Source organism: Echiichthys vipera (assembly GCF_963691815.1).
Source record: "Echiichthys vipera genome assembly, chromosome: 10".
NCBI classification, from domain to species: Eukaryota; Metazoa; Chordata; class Actinopteri; order Perciformes; family Trachinidae; genus Echiichthys; species Echiichthys vipera.
In genome coordinates, this window is record NC_139835.1 from 1160879 (window position 1) to 1180328 (window position 19450).

Here is a 19450-nt window from a genome sequence, read left to right on the forward strand (position 1 = left end):
TTGAGGGCGTTAGATTGACTAAGTGTCCTGAGATAACTTTTGTAATGATTTGGCACTATAAAAAAAAAAAAAAAATTGAATTGAATTGAAAGTGACACAGAAGAAGGTGGAAAAAGCAAGATTTGCCAAGAAGGAAATGGAGGTTGAGCTCCGCAAAAATGTGTTGTTTGGTGGAAGCCTCAATAGAGGAATTTCAAATAAATATAAACAGAGTGAGTGTCAACATGTCACCACAGCTGTGAATCAAGTTAACTCGGCGGTTATTATTTGTAAGGAAGCTTAGCCTATTCATATATAAAATATCGAGGGTTCTTTTAAAAAAACAACTGAAAAATTCGGTAGCTCCTAATGTGTTTATGAAGTGAGAAAAGCAATCCAGGATGATATTCCAGAGCATTATGTGCCACTTGTGAGATCCACACATCAACTTCTTTTATCTCCACAGGGTCAAATTTGACTGAAAAGAGATGATTGTGATCATTTCTTAAATTTCAAAAATGATTTTATCTAACCTTTTCAATTCACAATTGTTGGCCATAACTTTGCACAAAACTTTTCATTTTTGACCACGTATGCAGTTATAAAATTGAATATTGAATTGAAATATGTTCTAAAAACATGTAGACTTGATCAATAACTCAAACTGCATCTTAACTGCGTGCTAACAGTATAGTCCTATATTAGTATAACCTGTCCACGACTACAACTAGGCTCTATACAGTGAAATGCATTTGCTGCCAATTATTTTAAAGTTAATGTGGTTTTTCTGCTGACTGTAGCTGTATTTCATGGTGTTTCCATTGAGGGCCGCTGATTCCCGAGTCAGAAAAACTTTGCGGGAGCTCTATTCATGGGTGATAGTTGGCGTAGGAATACGCATACCGTATTTTCGCGACTATAAGGCGCATATAAACGTCTTTTTTTTCCTCAAAATGTGCGGCGCGCCCTATAGTGCGGTGCGCCCTATGTGTGTTACTGCGGACGTTGTTGAGACCCCCGTGAGAACGTTCAAGGGGGATAGTGGGCGTGGATTGTGTATAAAAGAACAGGTATGTGCTTTATGCAGAACATTGTTGTCTTAACAACCCTGAGAATGGCAAAGAGACACGCCTATGAAGCACAGTTTAAACTGAAGGCTATCAGCTACGCAGAGGAACATGTAAATGGAGCAGCCGCGAGAGAATTCAAGATTAATGAATCGATGGTTAGCAAGTGGAGGAAGATGGAAAACGAACTCCGACAGGTGAAGAAGACGCTGCTGAGTTTCCGCGGACATAAGGAGAGGTGGCCCGAGTTGGAGGAAAGACTCGAGCGGTGGATCATCGAGCAAAGAACGAGTGGGGCGAGCGTTTCGACGGTCACTGTTCTACTAAAAGCAGTAACGCTAGCGGAAGAAATGAAAATTGAACATTTTCAAGGAGGTCCGTCGTGGTGCTTTCGTTTTATGAAACGGTGCCATTTTTCCATCCGGACCAGGACTACAGTAGCGCAGCAACGTCCGGCGGATTATAATGAAAAGCTGGCGAGCTTCCACTCCTTCTGCAGCAAACACATCGCCGACAAAAGCATCTAGCCAAGCCACATCACCAACATGGATGAGGTGCCGCTCACTTTCGACATCCCGGTGAGTCACATGGTGGAGAAGAAGGGGACAAGAACGGTAGCGATACGCACAACGGGGTATGAAAAAGCTTTGTTTACTGTTGTGCTTGGCTGCCACGCAAATGGACAGAAACTGCCGCCTATGGTGATTTTTAAGAGGAAGACTTTGCCTAAAGAGACTTTTCCAGCTGGAGTCGTTATTAAGGCAAATGAAAAGGGCTGGATGGATGAGGAGATGATGAAAGAGTGGCTGAGGGAGGTGTATGTAAGGAGACCAGGTGGTTTTTTCCACGCATCACCATCGCTGTTAATCTGTGACTCCATGCGTGCCCATCTCACAGCCGATGTGAAAAACAAGGTGAAACAAATGAACGCTGTGCTTGCTGTTATTCCGGGAGGTCTGACAAAGGAACTTCAACCGCTCGACATCGGTGTGAACCGGCCGTTTAAAGTAAGGCTGCGAGCGGCGTGGGAGCGATGGATGACCGACGGAGACCACAGTTTCACGAAAAGTGGAAGGCAGCGCCGGGCAAGTTACGCCACAGTTTGCGGATGGATTGTAGATGCTTGGGCTAATGTGTCTGCTGGCACTGTTGTTCGAGCTTTCGCAAAAGCCGGCATCATTTCCGAGGAGCCGCACGGCACGGAAAGTGACTCTTGACAGCGAAGAAGGGGAAACTGGCATGTCTGATTTAGCGCAGCTGTTTAATTCAGAAACAGAGGTTGATGACTTTGATGGCTTTGATTAAATACATGTAATAAATACATGAAATACAAACTCAGTTTTGCTCCCGCTCTATTTTTAAATACGCAGTTGAGGTATTTAAACGTAGTAGAGAATATGTACCGGTATATAAAACCCGCGCCCTATAATCCGGTGCGACGTATGTGTGTGTTAAATACAGTAATGGCACACATAACTGAGACTGCGCCTTTTAGTACGGTGCGCCTTATGGTCGTGAAAATACGGTACTCCGCCGCAAACCTTTTTTCTATATACTGTATACCAATGTTGCCACCGCACATTTCTGCCCGTCTGCGCAAAGTTTTTGTGCGCAGCAAGCTTTATATGCGTGAAATAGATATGGATCATTTTTGGCCAGGTTTGACAGCCCACAAGCTGAATAAGTGCTCACTTTGGAGGATGAATGTTCTCTGCAAAGAGATCATTTCATCGACTGAAAATTGCTGCCAGAGGGAAGAAAATTGATATAAAAACTGTTGTGCTTTTAAAAAGTGCTCAACATCTAAATGTGCAAAAGCTGCAAGGAAATAGTCTGAACATGTAGCTGCTGAGTAAAGGTTGATAATTCAAGGGTCTTTTATCCTCAGGCTCTCCTTATCAGTCAGCTTTTATCAGAGCAACGTTTCTTTCTCTCCCATAAAAATAAATTGCAACAATTATGTTTCAATTTGACTCATCAGTTTGACTCAGATGGTGGACATTTGGAATGGTGTTTAATGCGTTGGGTTTTTAATGAGGTGTTTGTGTGTTTCGCAGTTTGACTATGCGGCTCTGGCAGACAAGCTGTTTGAGTTAGCCGGACGGAACGGCACACCCAGCCAGAACAGACAGAGACTCTACAAAATCATAAAAGTGTGAGTATGCACTCTAACACTATACAATACCAGGGCCCTGGGGGGGACATAAATGCAGCTACATTTACTTTACAATGTCGAAAAAGAAAGGGAAGTTATCTAATTTAAGAAAAACACAAGTTAATAATAACTGTGGTCTACATGAATCACCAACAGCAGCCACAGTGCTCCGGTCAAGTTTGACCTCCACTCACCCGCATCCAAAAAAGACATGACTGAAGAGATTACGTGTACTTGCATCTTTATTTATACAGTGCATTTCATACTAAGTCAACTCGATGTGCTTTATATAAAGACAAAACATTTTTTTAAAAACAGCATAAAAACAAAAAACACAGTTAAAAGCAGGAGCATAGAAGAACTACAAAAAGTAAAATAAAAGAAAATAGATAATGTTCAAAGTTATTACATGAAAAGAGAAATGTTTTTAAGCTGGATTTCAGAGTTCTCACAGTTGGGGCTGATTTCAGATCTGCTGATAGCTTGTTCCAGTTGTGTGCAGCATAACAGCTAAATATGGCTTCACCATGTCTAGTTTGAACTCTGTGCTCCACTATCTGACCTGAGTCAGTAGATTTCAGAGGTCTACTGGGTTTATACTCTACTAACATGTCATTCATGTATTCTGGACCAAACTCATTACAAGAGGAAATCTCAGCTGAAAGCTTGAAGTCAAAAACTGGAAACCTGCATGTAACCCTTCTTAACTGTCTTCCTACTACTTCTGAGACATCAGCCAACTTTCAAATGAACCTGTTATGGTGCCAGCTGCTGCAGATGTCGGTGTACAGAATATAAGGGAACGAGAGAAGGACACAGCCCTAAGGAGACCCAGTGGATGATGTCAGTTCCCCCGACATGCATCCATTCACCCTCACTGTCTGAGTTCTGGGTGTTAAAAAAAGTCAAGGATCCAGCCTACAGTGTTCAAATCTAAATTAAAATGATTGAGTTTGTCAATTAAAATGTGAGGTTGGATTGTGTTAAAAGCTGATGAAAAATCTTGAAATTGCAGTTTATCATGAGCATTGGTACCTTCAAGATGTTTAAGAACAAGGTTTAGTAAAGTGGCAGTAGCGTACAATATACCACGGCCAGCCCTGTACGCAAACTGAAGTGGGTCAAGTAGATGTTCAGTCTTGAGGAGAAGGAGGAGGCTGGTATATCATGCCGAAATGCCCCTAATTTGCATGTGAGTCGCTCGAGCGGCTGTTTGAAAAAACACACCGTTTTGCAGCGGGGTGACAGCCTGTCTGTCAACAAACACTTTACAGCGCCTCAAATTTTTAAGGTGGAGTGTTTTCTCTCATGTTACTTGTACATACGTTGACGTTGTGAATCATACCTTAAATCAAACTACAACTCTTATCTTTTTTTGTAATGGAAACATGAGTGAATGGCCTTTTGAGATAATCCATTAAGAGTCACTTTATAGATGCTTTTGGTTTTTGAACCAACAATAGTTTTGAAACCATCCCAGGCAGAGCCCAGCCTATTATTGGCAGCTCCCTTTTCTGAACAAGAGAAAGCCAAATTAGTAGCTAAAAGGCTTCACGGCCCTTTAACAGTGTTCCTACACAGTATTGAAAAGTATGGAATTTAATAAGTCATTTCCAGGTAGGGATAAGTCTGAAAAATCTTTGTATTGTTTCCAGACTATTATCTGACTTTCTAAAATAAAATATATTAATATATACAAATCCAAACAAGTTTACTAACGCAACACAGCCGACCTGTAGATGATATGAAACTAATCAAGCTGGCTGTAGAATGGTGTCGGGTTACCATGGTTACCGTTTATCGTGCCACTGCGATTCATTTATTGAATTTTTTCCATACGTGTCTACAGGTAAAAATGTCTTGTAATTACTTGGCAGCATAATGGCATATATAGCCAGAATTTAACTTGCATGTTAAAAGTTGGATTTTAAAAACATTTATTGACATAAGCATCTAACAATTGGTATTCAGATGATTAATATTGACTGAGAAGTCTGGAAAAGTCTAGAATTTGGAAATGGAAAATGTGTAGAAACCCTGCTTTTAAAAAGAAGCTAAAATACAAATGTCATTAAGTGGTTCCTGAAGCAGTCCTGGAAGATAATATATTCAGCATCAATGTTTCAGTCAGAGCTAATGTGAGTGTGTGTGAAGCTGGAAGGAAACGCATATATCTGTGCTGATTAATGATGAATACACCATTTCACCCAAAGAAAGCTACTAATTGTACGTTAAGTCCTGGATTTGATACTGCCTTCCTGAGTGTTTCTCCTGCAACATAAATAACTTTGCATGCTTCCACACTAATGAATTTCTTCTGCTTCTCTCCTTGTTTTCTGTTGAATGGCAGACTGCGTGATCTGAACGAAGGTAGGAGCTGGTGATCATCCCTTTTTTTTCTTCACTGATATGTGTGATATTTCTGAAAACAGAATAATTGTTCTTGATCTTTGACCTCATTCTGTCTCATTTTTTTCCTGGATTTCCTCTCAGGCGTCTTTCCTCAGGATGAGTATCCAGAGGAGGTCTCCACAGATGAGGATGATGACATGTTCGGCAGCAGAAAGAGGATGAAAAGAAGGTCACGTCACGTGGAGGAGGATGACGAGGAAGTGGCAGCAGCCAAGAAAAGTAAAGGTCCGTGCGTGCGTGTGTGTGTGTGTGTGTGTGTTTCAAAGACAAATAGATATTAGAAAATGAATTAGAGATTATCAGGTAGAGTAACTTGTAATCGAGTAGCATGAGTAATTGTTTCAGCCCTAGATCATACTGCATCATTCTGCACCATGAAATCAACTGAATTCCCTTAAGACACTTAAAAAGGTATTCACTTTCTTGAATTAACAATAAGCAAAACATGTTTTTGAGAAGTGTGGGGCTAAGTTATTTTTGTAAGTAGACTGACTTACTCATAAGCCACCATAGCTGCGTCTGCCTCATCCAGGGTCTCCAACTGTGGCACAGCAAGATGCCATTTCCAGACCTTATTCCATTTGCAAAGCTCTAATTGGTTCAGTGCTCTGATTGGTTGGTAGAAACTGCACAACACCAGTTCTTTTTGAATTATTGATGATTCAGAGGTCAGGCACTTGGCTAACACAGGTGCTTTAATATTTAAAGGTGAAAAGATTCTGCTCATACATGCATTTTGTGTTTCTACTAGAACATGTTTACATGCTTTAATGTTTAAAAAACACTTCCTTGTCCCTGCATCTCCGCTCTCACTGTCTCTGTTACCGTCCGTTGTGGCCACTGACTGACTGTAGAGTAGTAGTAGTTAGGGGTGGAACGTTTTTTTTTTTTTTTAAATCCGTCCTGTTCGGTACTCTTGTCACGGATCGGTATGACCGCTGTCCTTTTTCGTATCCATCTCAGTGCTACCGTCTCAGAGCGTCAAATCCCGGTGCGCTGGGAGACTTGCTCAATGCTCTCCCTGTAGGCGCGTGGCCAAAACGCTATGCACGCTACCGCTACGCTCTTCTTCGTGGGTTTCTAAATCCTCTTGGCAACAGCTCGCTAAGCTCCACTCTGTTGTTGTTCTCAATCATTTCAGTCTGGTTACATCCGTGGTTAAATCACCTTATCAATGTCTCTTTCTGCTCTGAAAAAAAGAAAGGTTGACACAGAAAATTGGCAGTTCACCAGAGAATGGACAGAAGTTTTAGTTGCTGTCTCTGTGAAGCCTGTGTTTACTCTGCAGCCATATCGGTGTGTAAGGAGTATAAGTTAATAAGGCATTTTCAGAAAAATAATGCAACTCTGCACTTATGTTATGCTCATTTTTGTCGGTCCAGTTTCTGATTAATAAATAAATGTTTCATATGTACTTGTAAGCCTGGTAAAGTAACTAGTAACGGAAGTAGTCAGATAAATGTAGTGCAGTAAAAAGTAGAATATTTCCACTGATTTGTAGTGGATAGAAGTATGAAGTAGCATGTAAATAAATACTCAAGTAAAGGAGAAGAGCCTCAAATTTGTCCTTCAGTCTAATTATTAAAGTGAAAACCTTAACAGGTTAACAGGTTTGTTTATTTAACAAGGATTGTTTTTGACAAGCTTGTTGCTTTGAGGCCTATGACTACTATTTACATTGATAAAATAAAGACTCGTTCCACCCCTAGTAGTAGTACAGTAGTGTCAGCTAAATGAATGTCATGTAAGTGTAGCAGCACTTTTTCTAAAAATGAAAAATGGCCATTCAAGGCTTCCAAACAAAAAACTACTGGACATGATCTAGCAGGAATGTGATCGGAAAATAGGGAGAAATGAACAACATCAGTAATCAAGATTACAGCTTTCTCTGCCGTTAGCATGTAGCTACATGTAGAAGTGTGTGTGTGTGTGTGTAATGTAAACACTGCAGGGGCGGCCTGGAGCATGTGACCATATAAAGAAGCTGAGGAGGTCCCGACATTGGATTTATCAGCCATTACTCCAGTCCTGCATATGTATTAGGTTTCAGAGGCCATATAGGTCATTTAGGCCTAGTCCACACGAACACAGGTATTTTTGAAACCAAACTTTTATGGCCCCCGGTTAAAAAAAATTTTAGCCAATCACAAGGCTTGAAATTCATACCAGAAAAACAACAATGGCGAAACCAAGGCTGGCAGATTCCTTCTTGTGGACAGTGAAGTTGAGTTACTTCTCAATGTCACTCATGAATTTAAAATCAGCAAAATTCAGCAAAATGTGGTAGTTGTTGTATGAGACAGAAACAAAGCTGATACGTTACTAAATAGCAGTTTGGCTCAGTCTTCCATAACAGCAACTCCATCAGCTGGTCACGTCTAGAGTGCCATGTCTCCATGGATACAACTGACTGTTTACTGTCGCTCAGTGTGACGTCAAACAATGTCAACAAGAAATTGCGGTTTTCCTGTCCACACATGACTGCCATATTTTTTCCAAAAAGTTCACCCTGGACTCCAGGGTTTCAAAATATCATATCATTATCAATCAAAATAAAGCTAACGTAAAATAAATCAAACAATAACTAAGTGTGACAGAGTGCAACAGACATTGTGGTTAAGCGTAGGTATATACAATATACAACAATACACACTGTGCAGTTTAGCAGCATATTGAAATCAAATAAGTACAAGTTAAATAAGTGATAAGGAGCGATAAGTGAAACAGTGTTAAAGAGTAGCAGCATATCCTACAGAACTAAGTTACAGTAAAGTACAGAGAAGTGTAGCAGCATTTCTTACTGAAGTAAGTTACAGTAAACCACAGTGAAGTGTAGCAGCTTTTCTTACTGAAGTAAGTTACAGTAAAGTGTAGCAGCAGTAAGTTACAGTACCACTAAATAAGTGATGTAGTAGTGATATAAAGTGACAGTGAAGTGTAGCAGCCTTTCTTACTGAAGTAAGTTACAGTAAAGTACAGTAAAGTGTAGCAGCATTTCTTACTGAAGTAAGTTACAGTAAAGTACAGTGCAGATGCAGTGATGATATAAAGTGACAAAGTGACATTTTCTCAGGATACAGTGTCTCCACTGTTCCTTACCTGACCGGGGGGAGATGAATTATAGAGCTTGATGGCCACCGAAAGAAAAGACTTTCTCCGGCGTTCAGTGTTACACCGGGGGAGAATGAGTCTGTGGCTGAAGGTGCTTCTGCTAGAGGTCAGCAACTGGTGGAGAGGGTGAGAGTTGTTGTCCAGGATTCTGTGCAGTTTAGACAGCATCCTCCTTTCTGACACCGCCACCATAGAGTCCAGTTTGACCCCCAGGACGGAGCCAGCCTTCCTGATGATCTTACTGATTCTCTTGGCGTCTGCTGCCCTCAGCCTGCTGCCCCAGCACACAACAGCAAAGAAGATGGCACTGGCTACTACCGACTGGTAGAAAATCCTCAGCATGGTGTTACATACATTGAATGACGGGAGCCTCCTCAGGAAATAGAGACGACTCTGGCCCTTCTTGTAAACAGCCTCAGTGTTCTTGGACCAGTCCAGTTTGTTATCAAGGTATACTCCAAGGTATTTGTAATCCTGGACAACATCCACGGTCACGCCGTTGATGGAGATGGGTGTGGGGGCAGATTCACTCCTGCGGAAATCCACCACTAGCTCCTTAGTCTCGGTGCCGTTTAGAATCAGGTGATTAGCTGCACACCAGTCGACGAGGGAGTCCACAACGCCCTCCTCCTTCCCCTAACTGACACAGCCAACAACTGCAGAATCGTAAGCAAACTTCTGCAGGTGGCAGGACTCAGAGAGGAGCTGAAAGTCTGAGGTGTACAGGGTGAACAGAAAGGGGGAAAGAACAGTTCCCTGTGGAGCTCCAGTGCTGCTGACCACAGTGTCAGACACTCCGTCCTGCAGTCTGACATACTGTGGTCGACCAGTCAAGTCATCCGTAATCCAGGAAACCAGGGGAGGGTCCACCTGCATCGCCGTCAGCTTACGTCCCAGCAGAGCAGGCCGGATGGTATTGAATGCATTGGAGAAGTCCATGAACAAGATTCTCACTGTGGTTCCTGGTCTGTCCAGGTGGGCGTAGGCACAGTGGAGCAGGAAGATGATAGCGTCCTCCACACCTAGTTTCGGCTGGTAGGCAAACTGTAGAGGGTCCAGTGATGAGCTGACCAGGGGCCGAAGAAGTGAAAGGACCAGCCTCTCCAGGGACTTCATCAGGTGCGACGTCAGTGCCACCGGTCTGTAGTCTTCGGAGGTGCTGGGACGCACCTTCTTTGGTACTGGTACCAGGCAGGATATCTTCCACAGCACAGGGACCTTCTCAAGACTCAGGCTGAGGTTGAAGATGTACTGCAGGACTCTGCACAGCTGGGTCGCACATGCTTTGAGGACCCTCGGGCTGACACCGTCGGGACCTGCTGCCTTGCCTGGGCGGAGTCTGCACAGCTCCTTCCTCACCTGCTCTGCAGTGAAGGTCTGTCTGCTGTGTGCGTTGGTGGGGGTGGAGAGAGGGGATGACGGGGGGGAGGGGACAGGTAGGGCAAAATCAGGAAGGAATTGAGGGGGAGGGGGGGTGTCAGCAGGGCTGGAGGTTTGGAGGTGGATGGTTGTGGAGGTGCAGTGGGGGGTGGTGGTCCAGAGCCCTTTCATCAAATCTGTTGAACAGATTCAGCTCATTGGCACGTTCAGTACCACCTCCTACTGTCTGGCTACCAGATGGTTTGTAGCCAGTGATGCTCCTCATGCCGCTCCACACGTCTTTTAAATTGTTCTGCTGGAGTTTGTGCTCCAGCTTCCTCCTGTAGGTGTCCGTGCCCTGTTGAATCCTCTCCTTAAGCTCACTCTGGACCTGCCTCATCCGCTCTCTGTCCCCATCTCTGAAGGCCCTCTTCTTCTCATTCAGCAGGACCTTGATGTCTCTGGTGACCCACGGCTTGTTGTTGGGGAAACAGCCTACAGTCACTGTAGGAACAACGCTGTCCACACAGAAATTGATGTACCCTGTTATGCAGTCCGTGAGATCATCAAGGTCCTCTCCATGTGAATCACAGAGCAAATCCCAGTCTATAAGTTCAAAGCAGCCCTGTAAAGCTTCATCAGTCTCCTGTGACCATCTCCTCACGGTCCTGGTGGTCACAGGAAGCCGCTGGACTTGGGGCTTATACAGGGGCTGCAGGTGGATGAGGTTGTGGTCTGATCTTTCCAGAGGAGGAAGGGCAGTGGAGCTGTAAGCCTCCTTAACATTAGCATACAGCAGGTCCAGTGTCTTGTTTTCCCTGGTGGGACAGTCCACAAACTGCTTGAAAGTGGGCAGTGTTGCAGCCAGAGTGATGTGGTTGAAGTCCCCAGATATTGCAATGAATGCGTCTGGGTGCTGTGTCTGAAGGCCCGCGACGGCGGTGTGGATGATGTCACTCGCGCACGCCGCGTTTGCAGTCGGAGGAATGTAAACAACCAGGACGATCACGTGTGAAAACTCCCTCTGCAGATAGTATGGCCGCAGACTCACGGCCAGCAGCTCAATGTCCGGGCTGCACACACGCTCCTTTACAGTAACGTGTCCAGGATGACACCGTTTGTTGTTAATAAGAATAGCAAGTCCCTCACCTCTTGCCACTCTCACGGTGACTCCTGTCCGCCCGAACAGTCTGAAAGCTGTCCACATTTACGTTAGAGTCTAGGGTGTCCTCGTTTAGCCACGATTCCGTGAAACACAGCACACTGCTCACACGATACATCCACTGAATCCTCACCAGGCGCGCCAGCTCGTCCATCTTATTAGCCAGCGACCTCACGTTCCCCATGGTGATGGAAGGGAGATATGGTTTATATCTCCTCTTCTTTTCCCGATGTTTACGTCCAGCCTTATATCCCCTGTACTTTCTCCTCAGTTGTGTGGGGATTTCAGGCCTCTCCGCATCCCAGCTCCGTTGGTGTTAGCGACAACAGCTGTTCGCGGGTGTAAACAATGGGGCCGCCGCATTGTTGTGTCCAGACGGAGACGCGGTCAGCAAAAATAGTCTCAAGAATGAGACAAACGGACAAAAACAAGAAAGAAAGTTCACAAACATAGTTGGCGAAGGTTAGCACGACGACTTACAGGAAAAAAGCACTAATAAAAAGACAATAAATAAGATAAATTAGCTAAAAAGTGCGGAAAGGCAAGAGAGCAACTGTTACTGGCTGCCGCTTGACACAGCGCCGGAACCGGAAGTGAATTCTCATCAAAAGAAATGGCAATTATAGCTCTATGGATAAACTTGACCTCCTGTACATACTGTTCACAGTCTCTGTTGAATGTTCTCCATCTTGTCTTATAATCTGTTTTATCAAAAATGAAGAGTTGAAATATGTTTTGTTTATGACGAATATTTACACTGATCTGTGTCTCTGCTACTTCAGGGAAGAAAAAGGAAGCATCTACACTCAACCAACAAAACAAGGATTCAGGGAAGGATGACCAAGAACCAGCTGACCTAGGTGCAAATAATGAAAAGAAGAAGAGGAAGAGAAAGAAAGCAGGGCAGGGTAGATGTGCAGTTGGTGAGGAAAATGCAGAGAAGTCTGAACAGGAACAGACTGTGGCTCAAAGTACGATAAAAGAGAGTGAAGGAGGTCCAGAGCGTTCACAAACAGCAGATTTAGAAACACAACGCTCCCTCTCATCTGTAAACGTCACAGAGGCAGCTGCTCTAGGTGGTCAGGCAGAAACCCTGTCTCTCTCTGAAGTTAAGAATCAGCCTACAGTTACAGTCACAAAAGAAAGCAGCGGAGCAGCTGACAAGTTTTCAAAGCAGAAGAAAAAAAGGGAGACTGCAGAGCTTGAACCTGAGGTCCCAGAGGCAACAGAGGAGCAGCAGACTCCTGTGACAACAGAGCCAGAGGTGTCCCCTAAAGCCGATGCTACAGTCTCAGTGAAAAAGAAGAGCCTAAAGGCCAAGTTACAAACAGATGAGATTGTGGCTGAATCCCAGGCCAATGCAGAAGCAGAGATCACACCAGCAAAGAGTGAGGAATCGACACCTGAGACTGATGCTATAATCCCTGCCAAGAAGAAAAAGAAGAGTCTGAATGCTGAGAAGAAGGAGGTTGGGGATGAATCCCAAGTTAATGGTGTGAGCACAAGAGCAGATCTCCCATCAATACACTGTGAGGATTCAGAATTAGGCGGCCCAACTACCAGACCCGAGAAGCCAACTGATTCTACAACCCCACGCAATAAGAAGAGTAAGAAAAAGAAGCTCAAGGCTGATGAAGCACACACTGCTGAAGCTGAGGCACCGGTAGAGGGAAAGCACAGCCACATTGAAGTCATATCGGTTGGTGAGGCGCCATCACAAGATACCACCACAATGCCACCTAAAAAGAAGACAAAGAAAAAAGGCAAGCAGGAGGGTGCAACACTTGAAGCTCCACTTGCTGCAGATGAAAGCACAGTGACCCTGCTAAAGAAGAAAAGGAAAAAGACTCAAAAAGAAAAAAAGACTACAGTGGAAGAGGAAGACGTAGTGGAAGAGCCCCCTCAGGAGCTGGATGCTGAGATCACCATGACAACATCAGCAAAGAAGAAGAAAAAGAAGTTGGCAGAAGCCCAAGTGCATGAGAAAAATTTAACCCAGTCGCAGGTGGTTGGCGGTATCGATGCAGAGCTCCCATTGAATGGAAGTGGAGTGGTCTCTTCCTCTGGGAAACCAGCCAAGAGGAAGAAGAGGAAGATCCCTGTGGTGTTTGAGTATGAAGCCGATGAGCTGGAGGTGGAGGAAGACATACTTGCCAAGAAATCAAAAGCAGGCAGTGTGAGTATTTGATAGTGAAATGGTTCAGATGAGACTGGCAGGGCTGTAAACTATTGGCTCACCTGCCAAGGGGTTTTTTTTACCGACCAAATGACGATTTGCCTCTTTTTGTTGAACATACATCTTTTTCAGTCCTTTTCATTAAGATAACAGTATTATAGAGCAATACATGCTTTGAAAAGAGGCCAAAGTATTATTTAGAAATACATTTTAATATTATTAATTGAATTTCAAAACATTGCAAAATGAAAACTTTAACAGTGCAAAACTTTGCCAAAGGAAACACTCATTAACGACTCATCAGAACTACAGATGGGTCCGATCCAGTCTGCATCTCTAACCAGAACTCCTCATTACTGTCTTCAGCAGACACCCTGTGAACCACCATCCATCCAGTCAGGCCGCCTGCTTCTGAGCTCTCTCACAGCATCATAGCTGCGCTCGAATCACAGTCACTGCACCAAACTTTTAAAGAGCGGTGACGTGTACGCTGCATTGCTTCTTTGGGCAACTATTTTGTACAGCGGTGACGTCAGTGGAGCTATTTCAGTGCGACACAAGACAAATCACCGGTTTAAGATGACCGTTCTTATTTATCATTTTGTAGTGACTACAATGTTTTTGCGATATCATGCATAATTTATTGCACGTGCACAATCATCGGGTCAAAAATTTACCCGCACCGTGGCGTGGAGCCCTCCTAAAATGAAGCCGCCACAGGAATATTTTAGTCGCATTTAGAGAGTGGCAACCGCTAGTTTACAGCCCTGGAGACTGGTATGCCAGACTGTCTTATAACACTGAGACATATTTGACTTCTGAATGGATCTTCTTTTTCAGGATGTCGGAGAGCCATCCACACCTGTGTTCACTAAAAAGTCAAAAAAGGAGAAGACTTCCTCAGGGTCAGCGTCTGACTTCATTACCTTTCAGAGCAATGCGACAGTCCCAACACCACTCTTCTACAAAACCAAGGGGAGCAAGAAGGTAAACAAATAGCCACAACTACGGGCCATCCACACGAACACGGATATTTCTGAAAGTGTGCGTTTCTCTGAACGGTTCGTCCTTTCATCCAAACGTAACCACAGTTGTTGCTCCTGAAACTGGAGTCCATGGTGAACTTTTTTGAAAAATGCGGCAGTCGTGTGGACAGGAAAACTGCAATTTCTTGTTGACATTGTTTGACGTCACACTGAGCGACAGTAAACAGTCAGTTGTTTCCATGGAGACGTGTGGAGCACTCTAGACGTGACCATCTGATGGAGTTGCTGTAATGGAAGACTGAGCCAAAATACTGCTGCTATTTAGTAACTTATCAGCACTTTGGGTGTGTCTCATACAACGACCACATCCAGCAACAGAAGTGTCAGTGTGATCTATTACGATAATAATAATAATATTAATTATTTTTAATAATTATTTTTTTCAGCCTTGTGATTGGCTAAAATGGCCTTCCTGTTAGGAGTGCTATCTCCACCTACTGCTTTGGAATGTGCATGACATTGTTTGAGGTGGAATTTGTGGTTTCGTGTGGACAGAGATATTTTTTATAGAACCGGTGGTATGGACTCGAGAGGGTCATCCCTTAGACCTTCATCTGGACAACCTGCTGTCTCAGGGTTTCAGTCCCCTTAGAGCAGCTTCCATCTTACAAAGTAACCAGGAGAGCTGCAGATAAATAGGGTGTGTACAACAATAATCAATTGTCACCAGGGGCAATATAAACACCAATAACTGGGAGGGATCTGAAACTGTTCTCTAATTTTGATCACTGCTTTTTTTTCACAAAAAGGTTTTTGTTGAAGTACCTTGTTTATTTTAAAAAAAACATGCTAGTACAGCAGAGAGAGAGAGTGTCGAGCTAGCAATACAGTGAATAAGGAGAGGGAGCGCCGTAATCCAGAACTAAGCAGTGAATCAGGGAAATAAAAAAATATTTTCACTGTTTCATCACAACTAGAAATGCAGCTGTAGCAAGTATCTCACTATCTCTGTCATTTATATTTTATGATGCCGAAAATTATATCCAGCTACGGGAAAAAGCCTGAAAAGTCGATGGTCAGAACGAAAGTACAGTTAGCCGTTGCTATGGAGATGATAACCCGTCTTGCCTCGTCTCACTGGTCTGAACGGGCAGGTTTCAGAACGTTGCAGACCTGCACGTTGCAAGTAGTTGCAAGTTTCAACTTGTCTCGTTGAGAATCTTTGGTCTGAACTGAACTTTAGAAATCATTCCAAAATGTGTCTTTCCTAGAATAAAACAAAACAATTCTTCTGATGTGTGTGTGACTTTTCTATGTTTTTATCTACAGAAGAGTCAAACTCCCAAATCAGAATCCAAGAAGGTGACCTTTGGCCTCAAGAATAATAAGACAGCTGGTAAGAAATGTGATGCGGTTTGATTTTTACAATAAATACTGAAGCTATATTCAATGTATACTTACAAAAAATAAATAAATAAGGTCACTTGTTCATTAAGTCCAAAAATTTCTGAAGTGTTGAGTACTTTTTCATCCAGTCAGACTGTACGGTCTGGGGAACATAGCTCTTTGGAAGGACATAGTGGAGTGTTCTTGAGTAACTCACTTTATTCTCTACAGAATGACTAAGTAGAAACTCACACACATGGTGGAGAATAGAAAACACTCACTGTGCCTTCTTATGACTCATTTAATCACACTCAGGTAAACAGATGTGGTTGCTCTGAGGGACCTGTCACTCTTGAGTTTGCCTTGAAGACAGAAAAAGGAATGTTTGTGTTCAAAGCACAAACACACACCTCCACTTGGGTTGGATGTTTCCTACAACCAACCATGCCCCGATACAATTCATATGGCAATACATGTTACAGGATTACAAATACAGCCGTTCTTTATTATGCTCTATGACGGCAGTCTTACAGCTTAAAACACGAAAAACCCATGCCTACAGAGATAACAAAAGTTAAATAAATATTGTTTCTTATCCCATTTATAAATAAATGCAGATAAAATAAACTGTTGATTGACTTGGCTTCCACCTAATGGATATATTGTGCACTCCACCACAGGTGAAGTTTCTTTTTCAAAACTGCTGTCATATTTTGAGCACAGCCCTAACCTCCGTACGTTGTTGGATTCTGAGTGAATGGAGTATGCGTGCATGCGATCTGTTCATTTTCAAACGCCGCAGATTTTTTTGTAACAGCGTTGGTTGTGTGTGTTTGTTTTTCTGTGTCATGGTACAGAGTTTAGGAAGACTGATCGCAGCCTGCTAGTGAGTCCAGACGGGTCATCACGAGTGCCCTTTGACCCAAAGCAGAAACCCAAGTTTGGGGTGTTAAAGTCTCCGCCCACACCAATCTCTGCCAGAAAGACCCCCAAGGCCAACAGGAAGTCCAGCTTGAATACTCCAAAGAGCACGCCCAAGAAACGACCCTCTGCAGCAGACTTCTTCTAACAGCCCATGATGGCAGACTTGAGATGGATGGAGGGCTCTCAGTGGACTCGTAAATAGACTGGTTTAAAACATGTCCTCTTTTGGAGAGCGAGATATATATAGATGCATTTTAATGTTCATCTGATCAGTGTTCCTTTTTGCCCCTTTGAGTGACTCAACATTTTAATAAAGTTACTCATTCCAGTTTTTCAATTTGATCAACTCTTCAGTTTCTGTTATTGAGTTTGATACAGCAAACTTACAAATTATGTTTAGGGAAAAAATATATATCTAATAGATTTTTTTAGCTGGCCAAAGACATGAGGATTATAAAACATGACCACGGAAGCTCTGTAGACCATTCAAGATGACAAACTTTTAAGCTGTTTTAATCTTGACAGGGTGGTGTGGTGGTTAGAATGGGTTCCCCCCAGACAAAAAGTGAATATTATTCCATAATAGGTATGATTTACACCATATGTTTTTAAAGTTTATGTATCGTCCTGAACACTTGAATCATATGTGAAGATTGGATCATAATGTAACGCACATTTCTTAATGGTCACAGTTTACGAATCGTTCTGAACACTTGAATCATATGTGAAGATTGGATCATAATGTAACGCACATTTCTTAATAGTCACACCTGTGAGGAGAAAATCCTTTAATCTAATTGATGCCACTAGCTCTTCGTATATACTTTTCCTTGATGAAATATTGTCCTAATCTATCCAGTACCTCAAACTTCTTAGTACAAGTGCCCAGTGGTATTCCTTGAAGTTATGACAGGCTAGTCCTCCATCAATTTTGCCAACCTGAAGAGCTGACCATTTTAACTGTGGTCGCTTACCATTTTACAAATTTTTTCCTGTATCTGGCTGCAGGTGAAAGTAGGATAATTGAGCTTACAAAGTTAATACGGGATAAAATGTTTATTTTAATTACTGAAATACGGACAGGTACTAAGCTTGGTAAATCATCTGTTTATAACCTGTATTTTTTTCAAAATTGTGGAGGAATTCAGTTTTGCCACAGAGATAGTGGAGGTAATTTATTCGATCTCCCAGGTATAGGACATCAGCGATCATTGTCTCGACATGCTGTTGAAGTAGGTCCGAGACGCTCTGTCTATCTCGAGTGGGCCAGAGCTCAGCTGTGGAATCCAGGTAGGAAGCATTTTCTGGAGGTAGCTTCTTCCCTCAGCTTCCGTCGGTAAACCCACCAACCTCAGAGTATTCCTCCTGGATCGGTCCTCCAGGTCATCAAACTTCTATAGTAATTTTGCAACCTCTGCAGAACATGTGCTAGTCTGTTTCTGATTGTTACGTAGGCTAGCCTGTACGCTATCTATTCATCACCACAGCACTTCAGCTCAGCATTCAACCACATCATACCAGAGATCCAACACTTCCAGAGATACAGTAACTATAATAATATTTATAGTAATGTGAATATAACGTATATGTTAAGACAGTTAATACAACAGAATAGTAGAAACAAGCACAGCTAAGGTGACAGAATATGAAAATTATAATAATTATGGTGGCAAACATGATCAATGATGAGTAGTGGCAATAGCAGCTATGATACAGCTACAAATTTTATAGTTTATTAAACTAGTGATAGTATATATGAGTAACAGTGATTATAGCAGCAGGAAGCGTCATGTAGGACCACGGCAGCAGGCACCACCACGATCAGCAGAGACCTGCGAGACGACAAAGCACAAACAACTCCGGGGAAGAAGCTGAATTAGTAACTTGCATTGATGAGACATGAATGGTACAGACAGAGAGGAGAGAAGCTCAGAGTATCAGGAAAAGTATTATCCCCCGGCAGACTAGGCCTATAGCAGCATAATTAAGCAGAATAAAATCTTATCGTAAGTCCTAGCTGTAAGCTTTATCAAAAAGGAAAGTTTTAAGTTTACTCTTAAATAAGGGGACAGTGTCTGCCTACCAAATAACATTTGGGAGTTTGTTCCTGTCAGGTTAAAGCAACCTAAAACACCCAAAACTTAACAAAAGAGAGAAAGGCAAGAGTTATATGTTTTACTTGCAAGGAGAACGGACAGAGATGTGTTCAGCTACAATCTCCTACCGCTTTGAGGTAATCTCTGCCGAACCCTTCCTTTTATTGGCTTTTTGGTACTTCCAATGTTTACAATGAATTTACACTCTTAAGGTGAGGGGTCACACAGCTGCAACTCGAGACATATGGACAATTCATTGTCTTTATGACTCTACAACTCTAAGGAAGCCTTAAAACATGTCCTGTCATTAATCAGTTGAGCAGGGTCTGTGTTTTCACAGATACCCTTTTGGTGACTCATCAACAGTCACGCTTATCTGATTTCATTGACTTGCAAACACTCAGCACAAATTGGCTATACACACACCCCAAGTAATGTTGGTTTAAATGTAAAGATAATTGGATTAAATATGGGATTACTTTATGTACAATTATTCCAACAGTTCCACAGGAGAGGAGCTTGGTAGCTGAAGGCCTCCACTTCTACTTTTGGAGACTCTGGGAACGACGAGTAGCCCTGCATTCTCAGAGCGCAGAGATGTAGTTGGGTGATACGGTACTATGAGCTCTTTAAGATA

The 19450-nt window shown here is 42.8% G+C and overlaps 1 protein-coding gene across 2 annotated transcripts in view; it reads left to right on the forward strand.

The window, feature by feature from the left end:
* The window catches only part of rrp1 (ribosomal RNA processing 1), a 30312-nt gene extending 13253 nt beyond the window's left edge, over positions 1-17059 (forward strand). The window contains exons 10-16 of one of the 2 annotated variants that reach the window (XM_083921507.1): positions 3104-3201; positions 5552-5571; positions 5695-5838; positions 12028-13421; positions 14262-14408; positions 15737-15803; positions 16651-17059. In XM_083921507.1, the coding sequence (XP_083777633.1) occupies positions 3104-3201; positions 5552-5571; positions 5695-5838; positions 12028-13421; positions 14262-14408; positions 15737-15803; positions 16651-16862 (2082 nt within the window). In that variant the 3' untranslated portion in view covers positions 16863-17059. The remainder of the gene's footprint in view (positions 1-3103; positions 3202-5551; positions 5572-5694; positions 5839-12027; positions 13422-14261; positions 14409-15736; positions 15804-16650) is intronic. The other variant, XM_083921508.1, reaches the window with a different exon arrangement.
* Positions 17060-19450: the final 2391 nt, after the last annotated feature.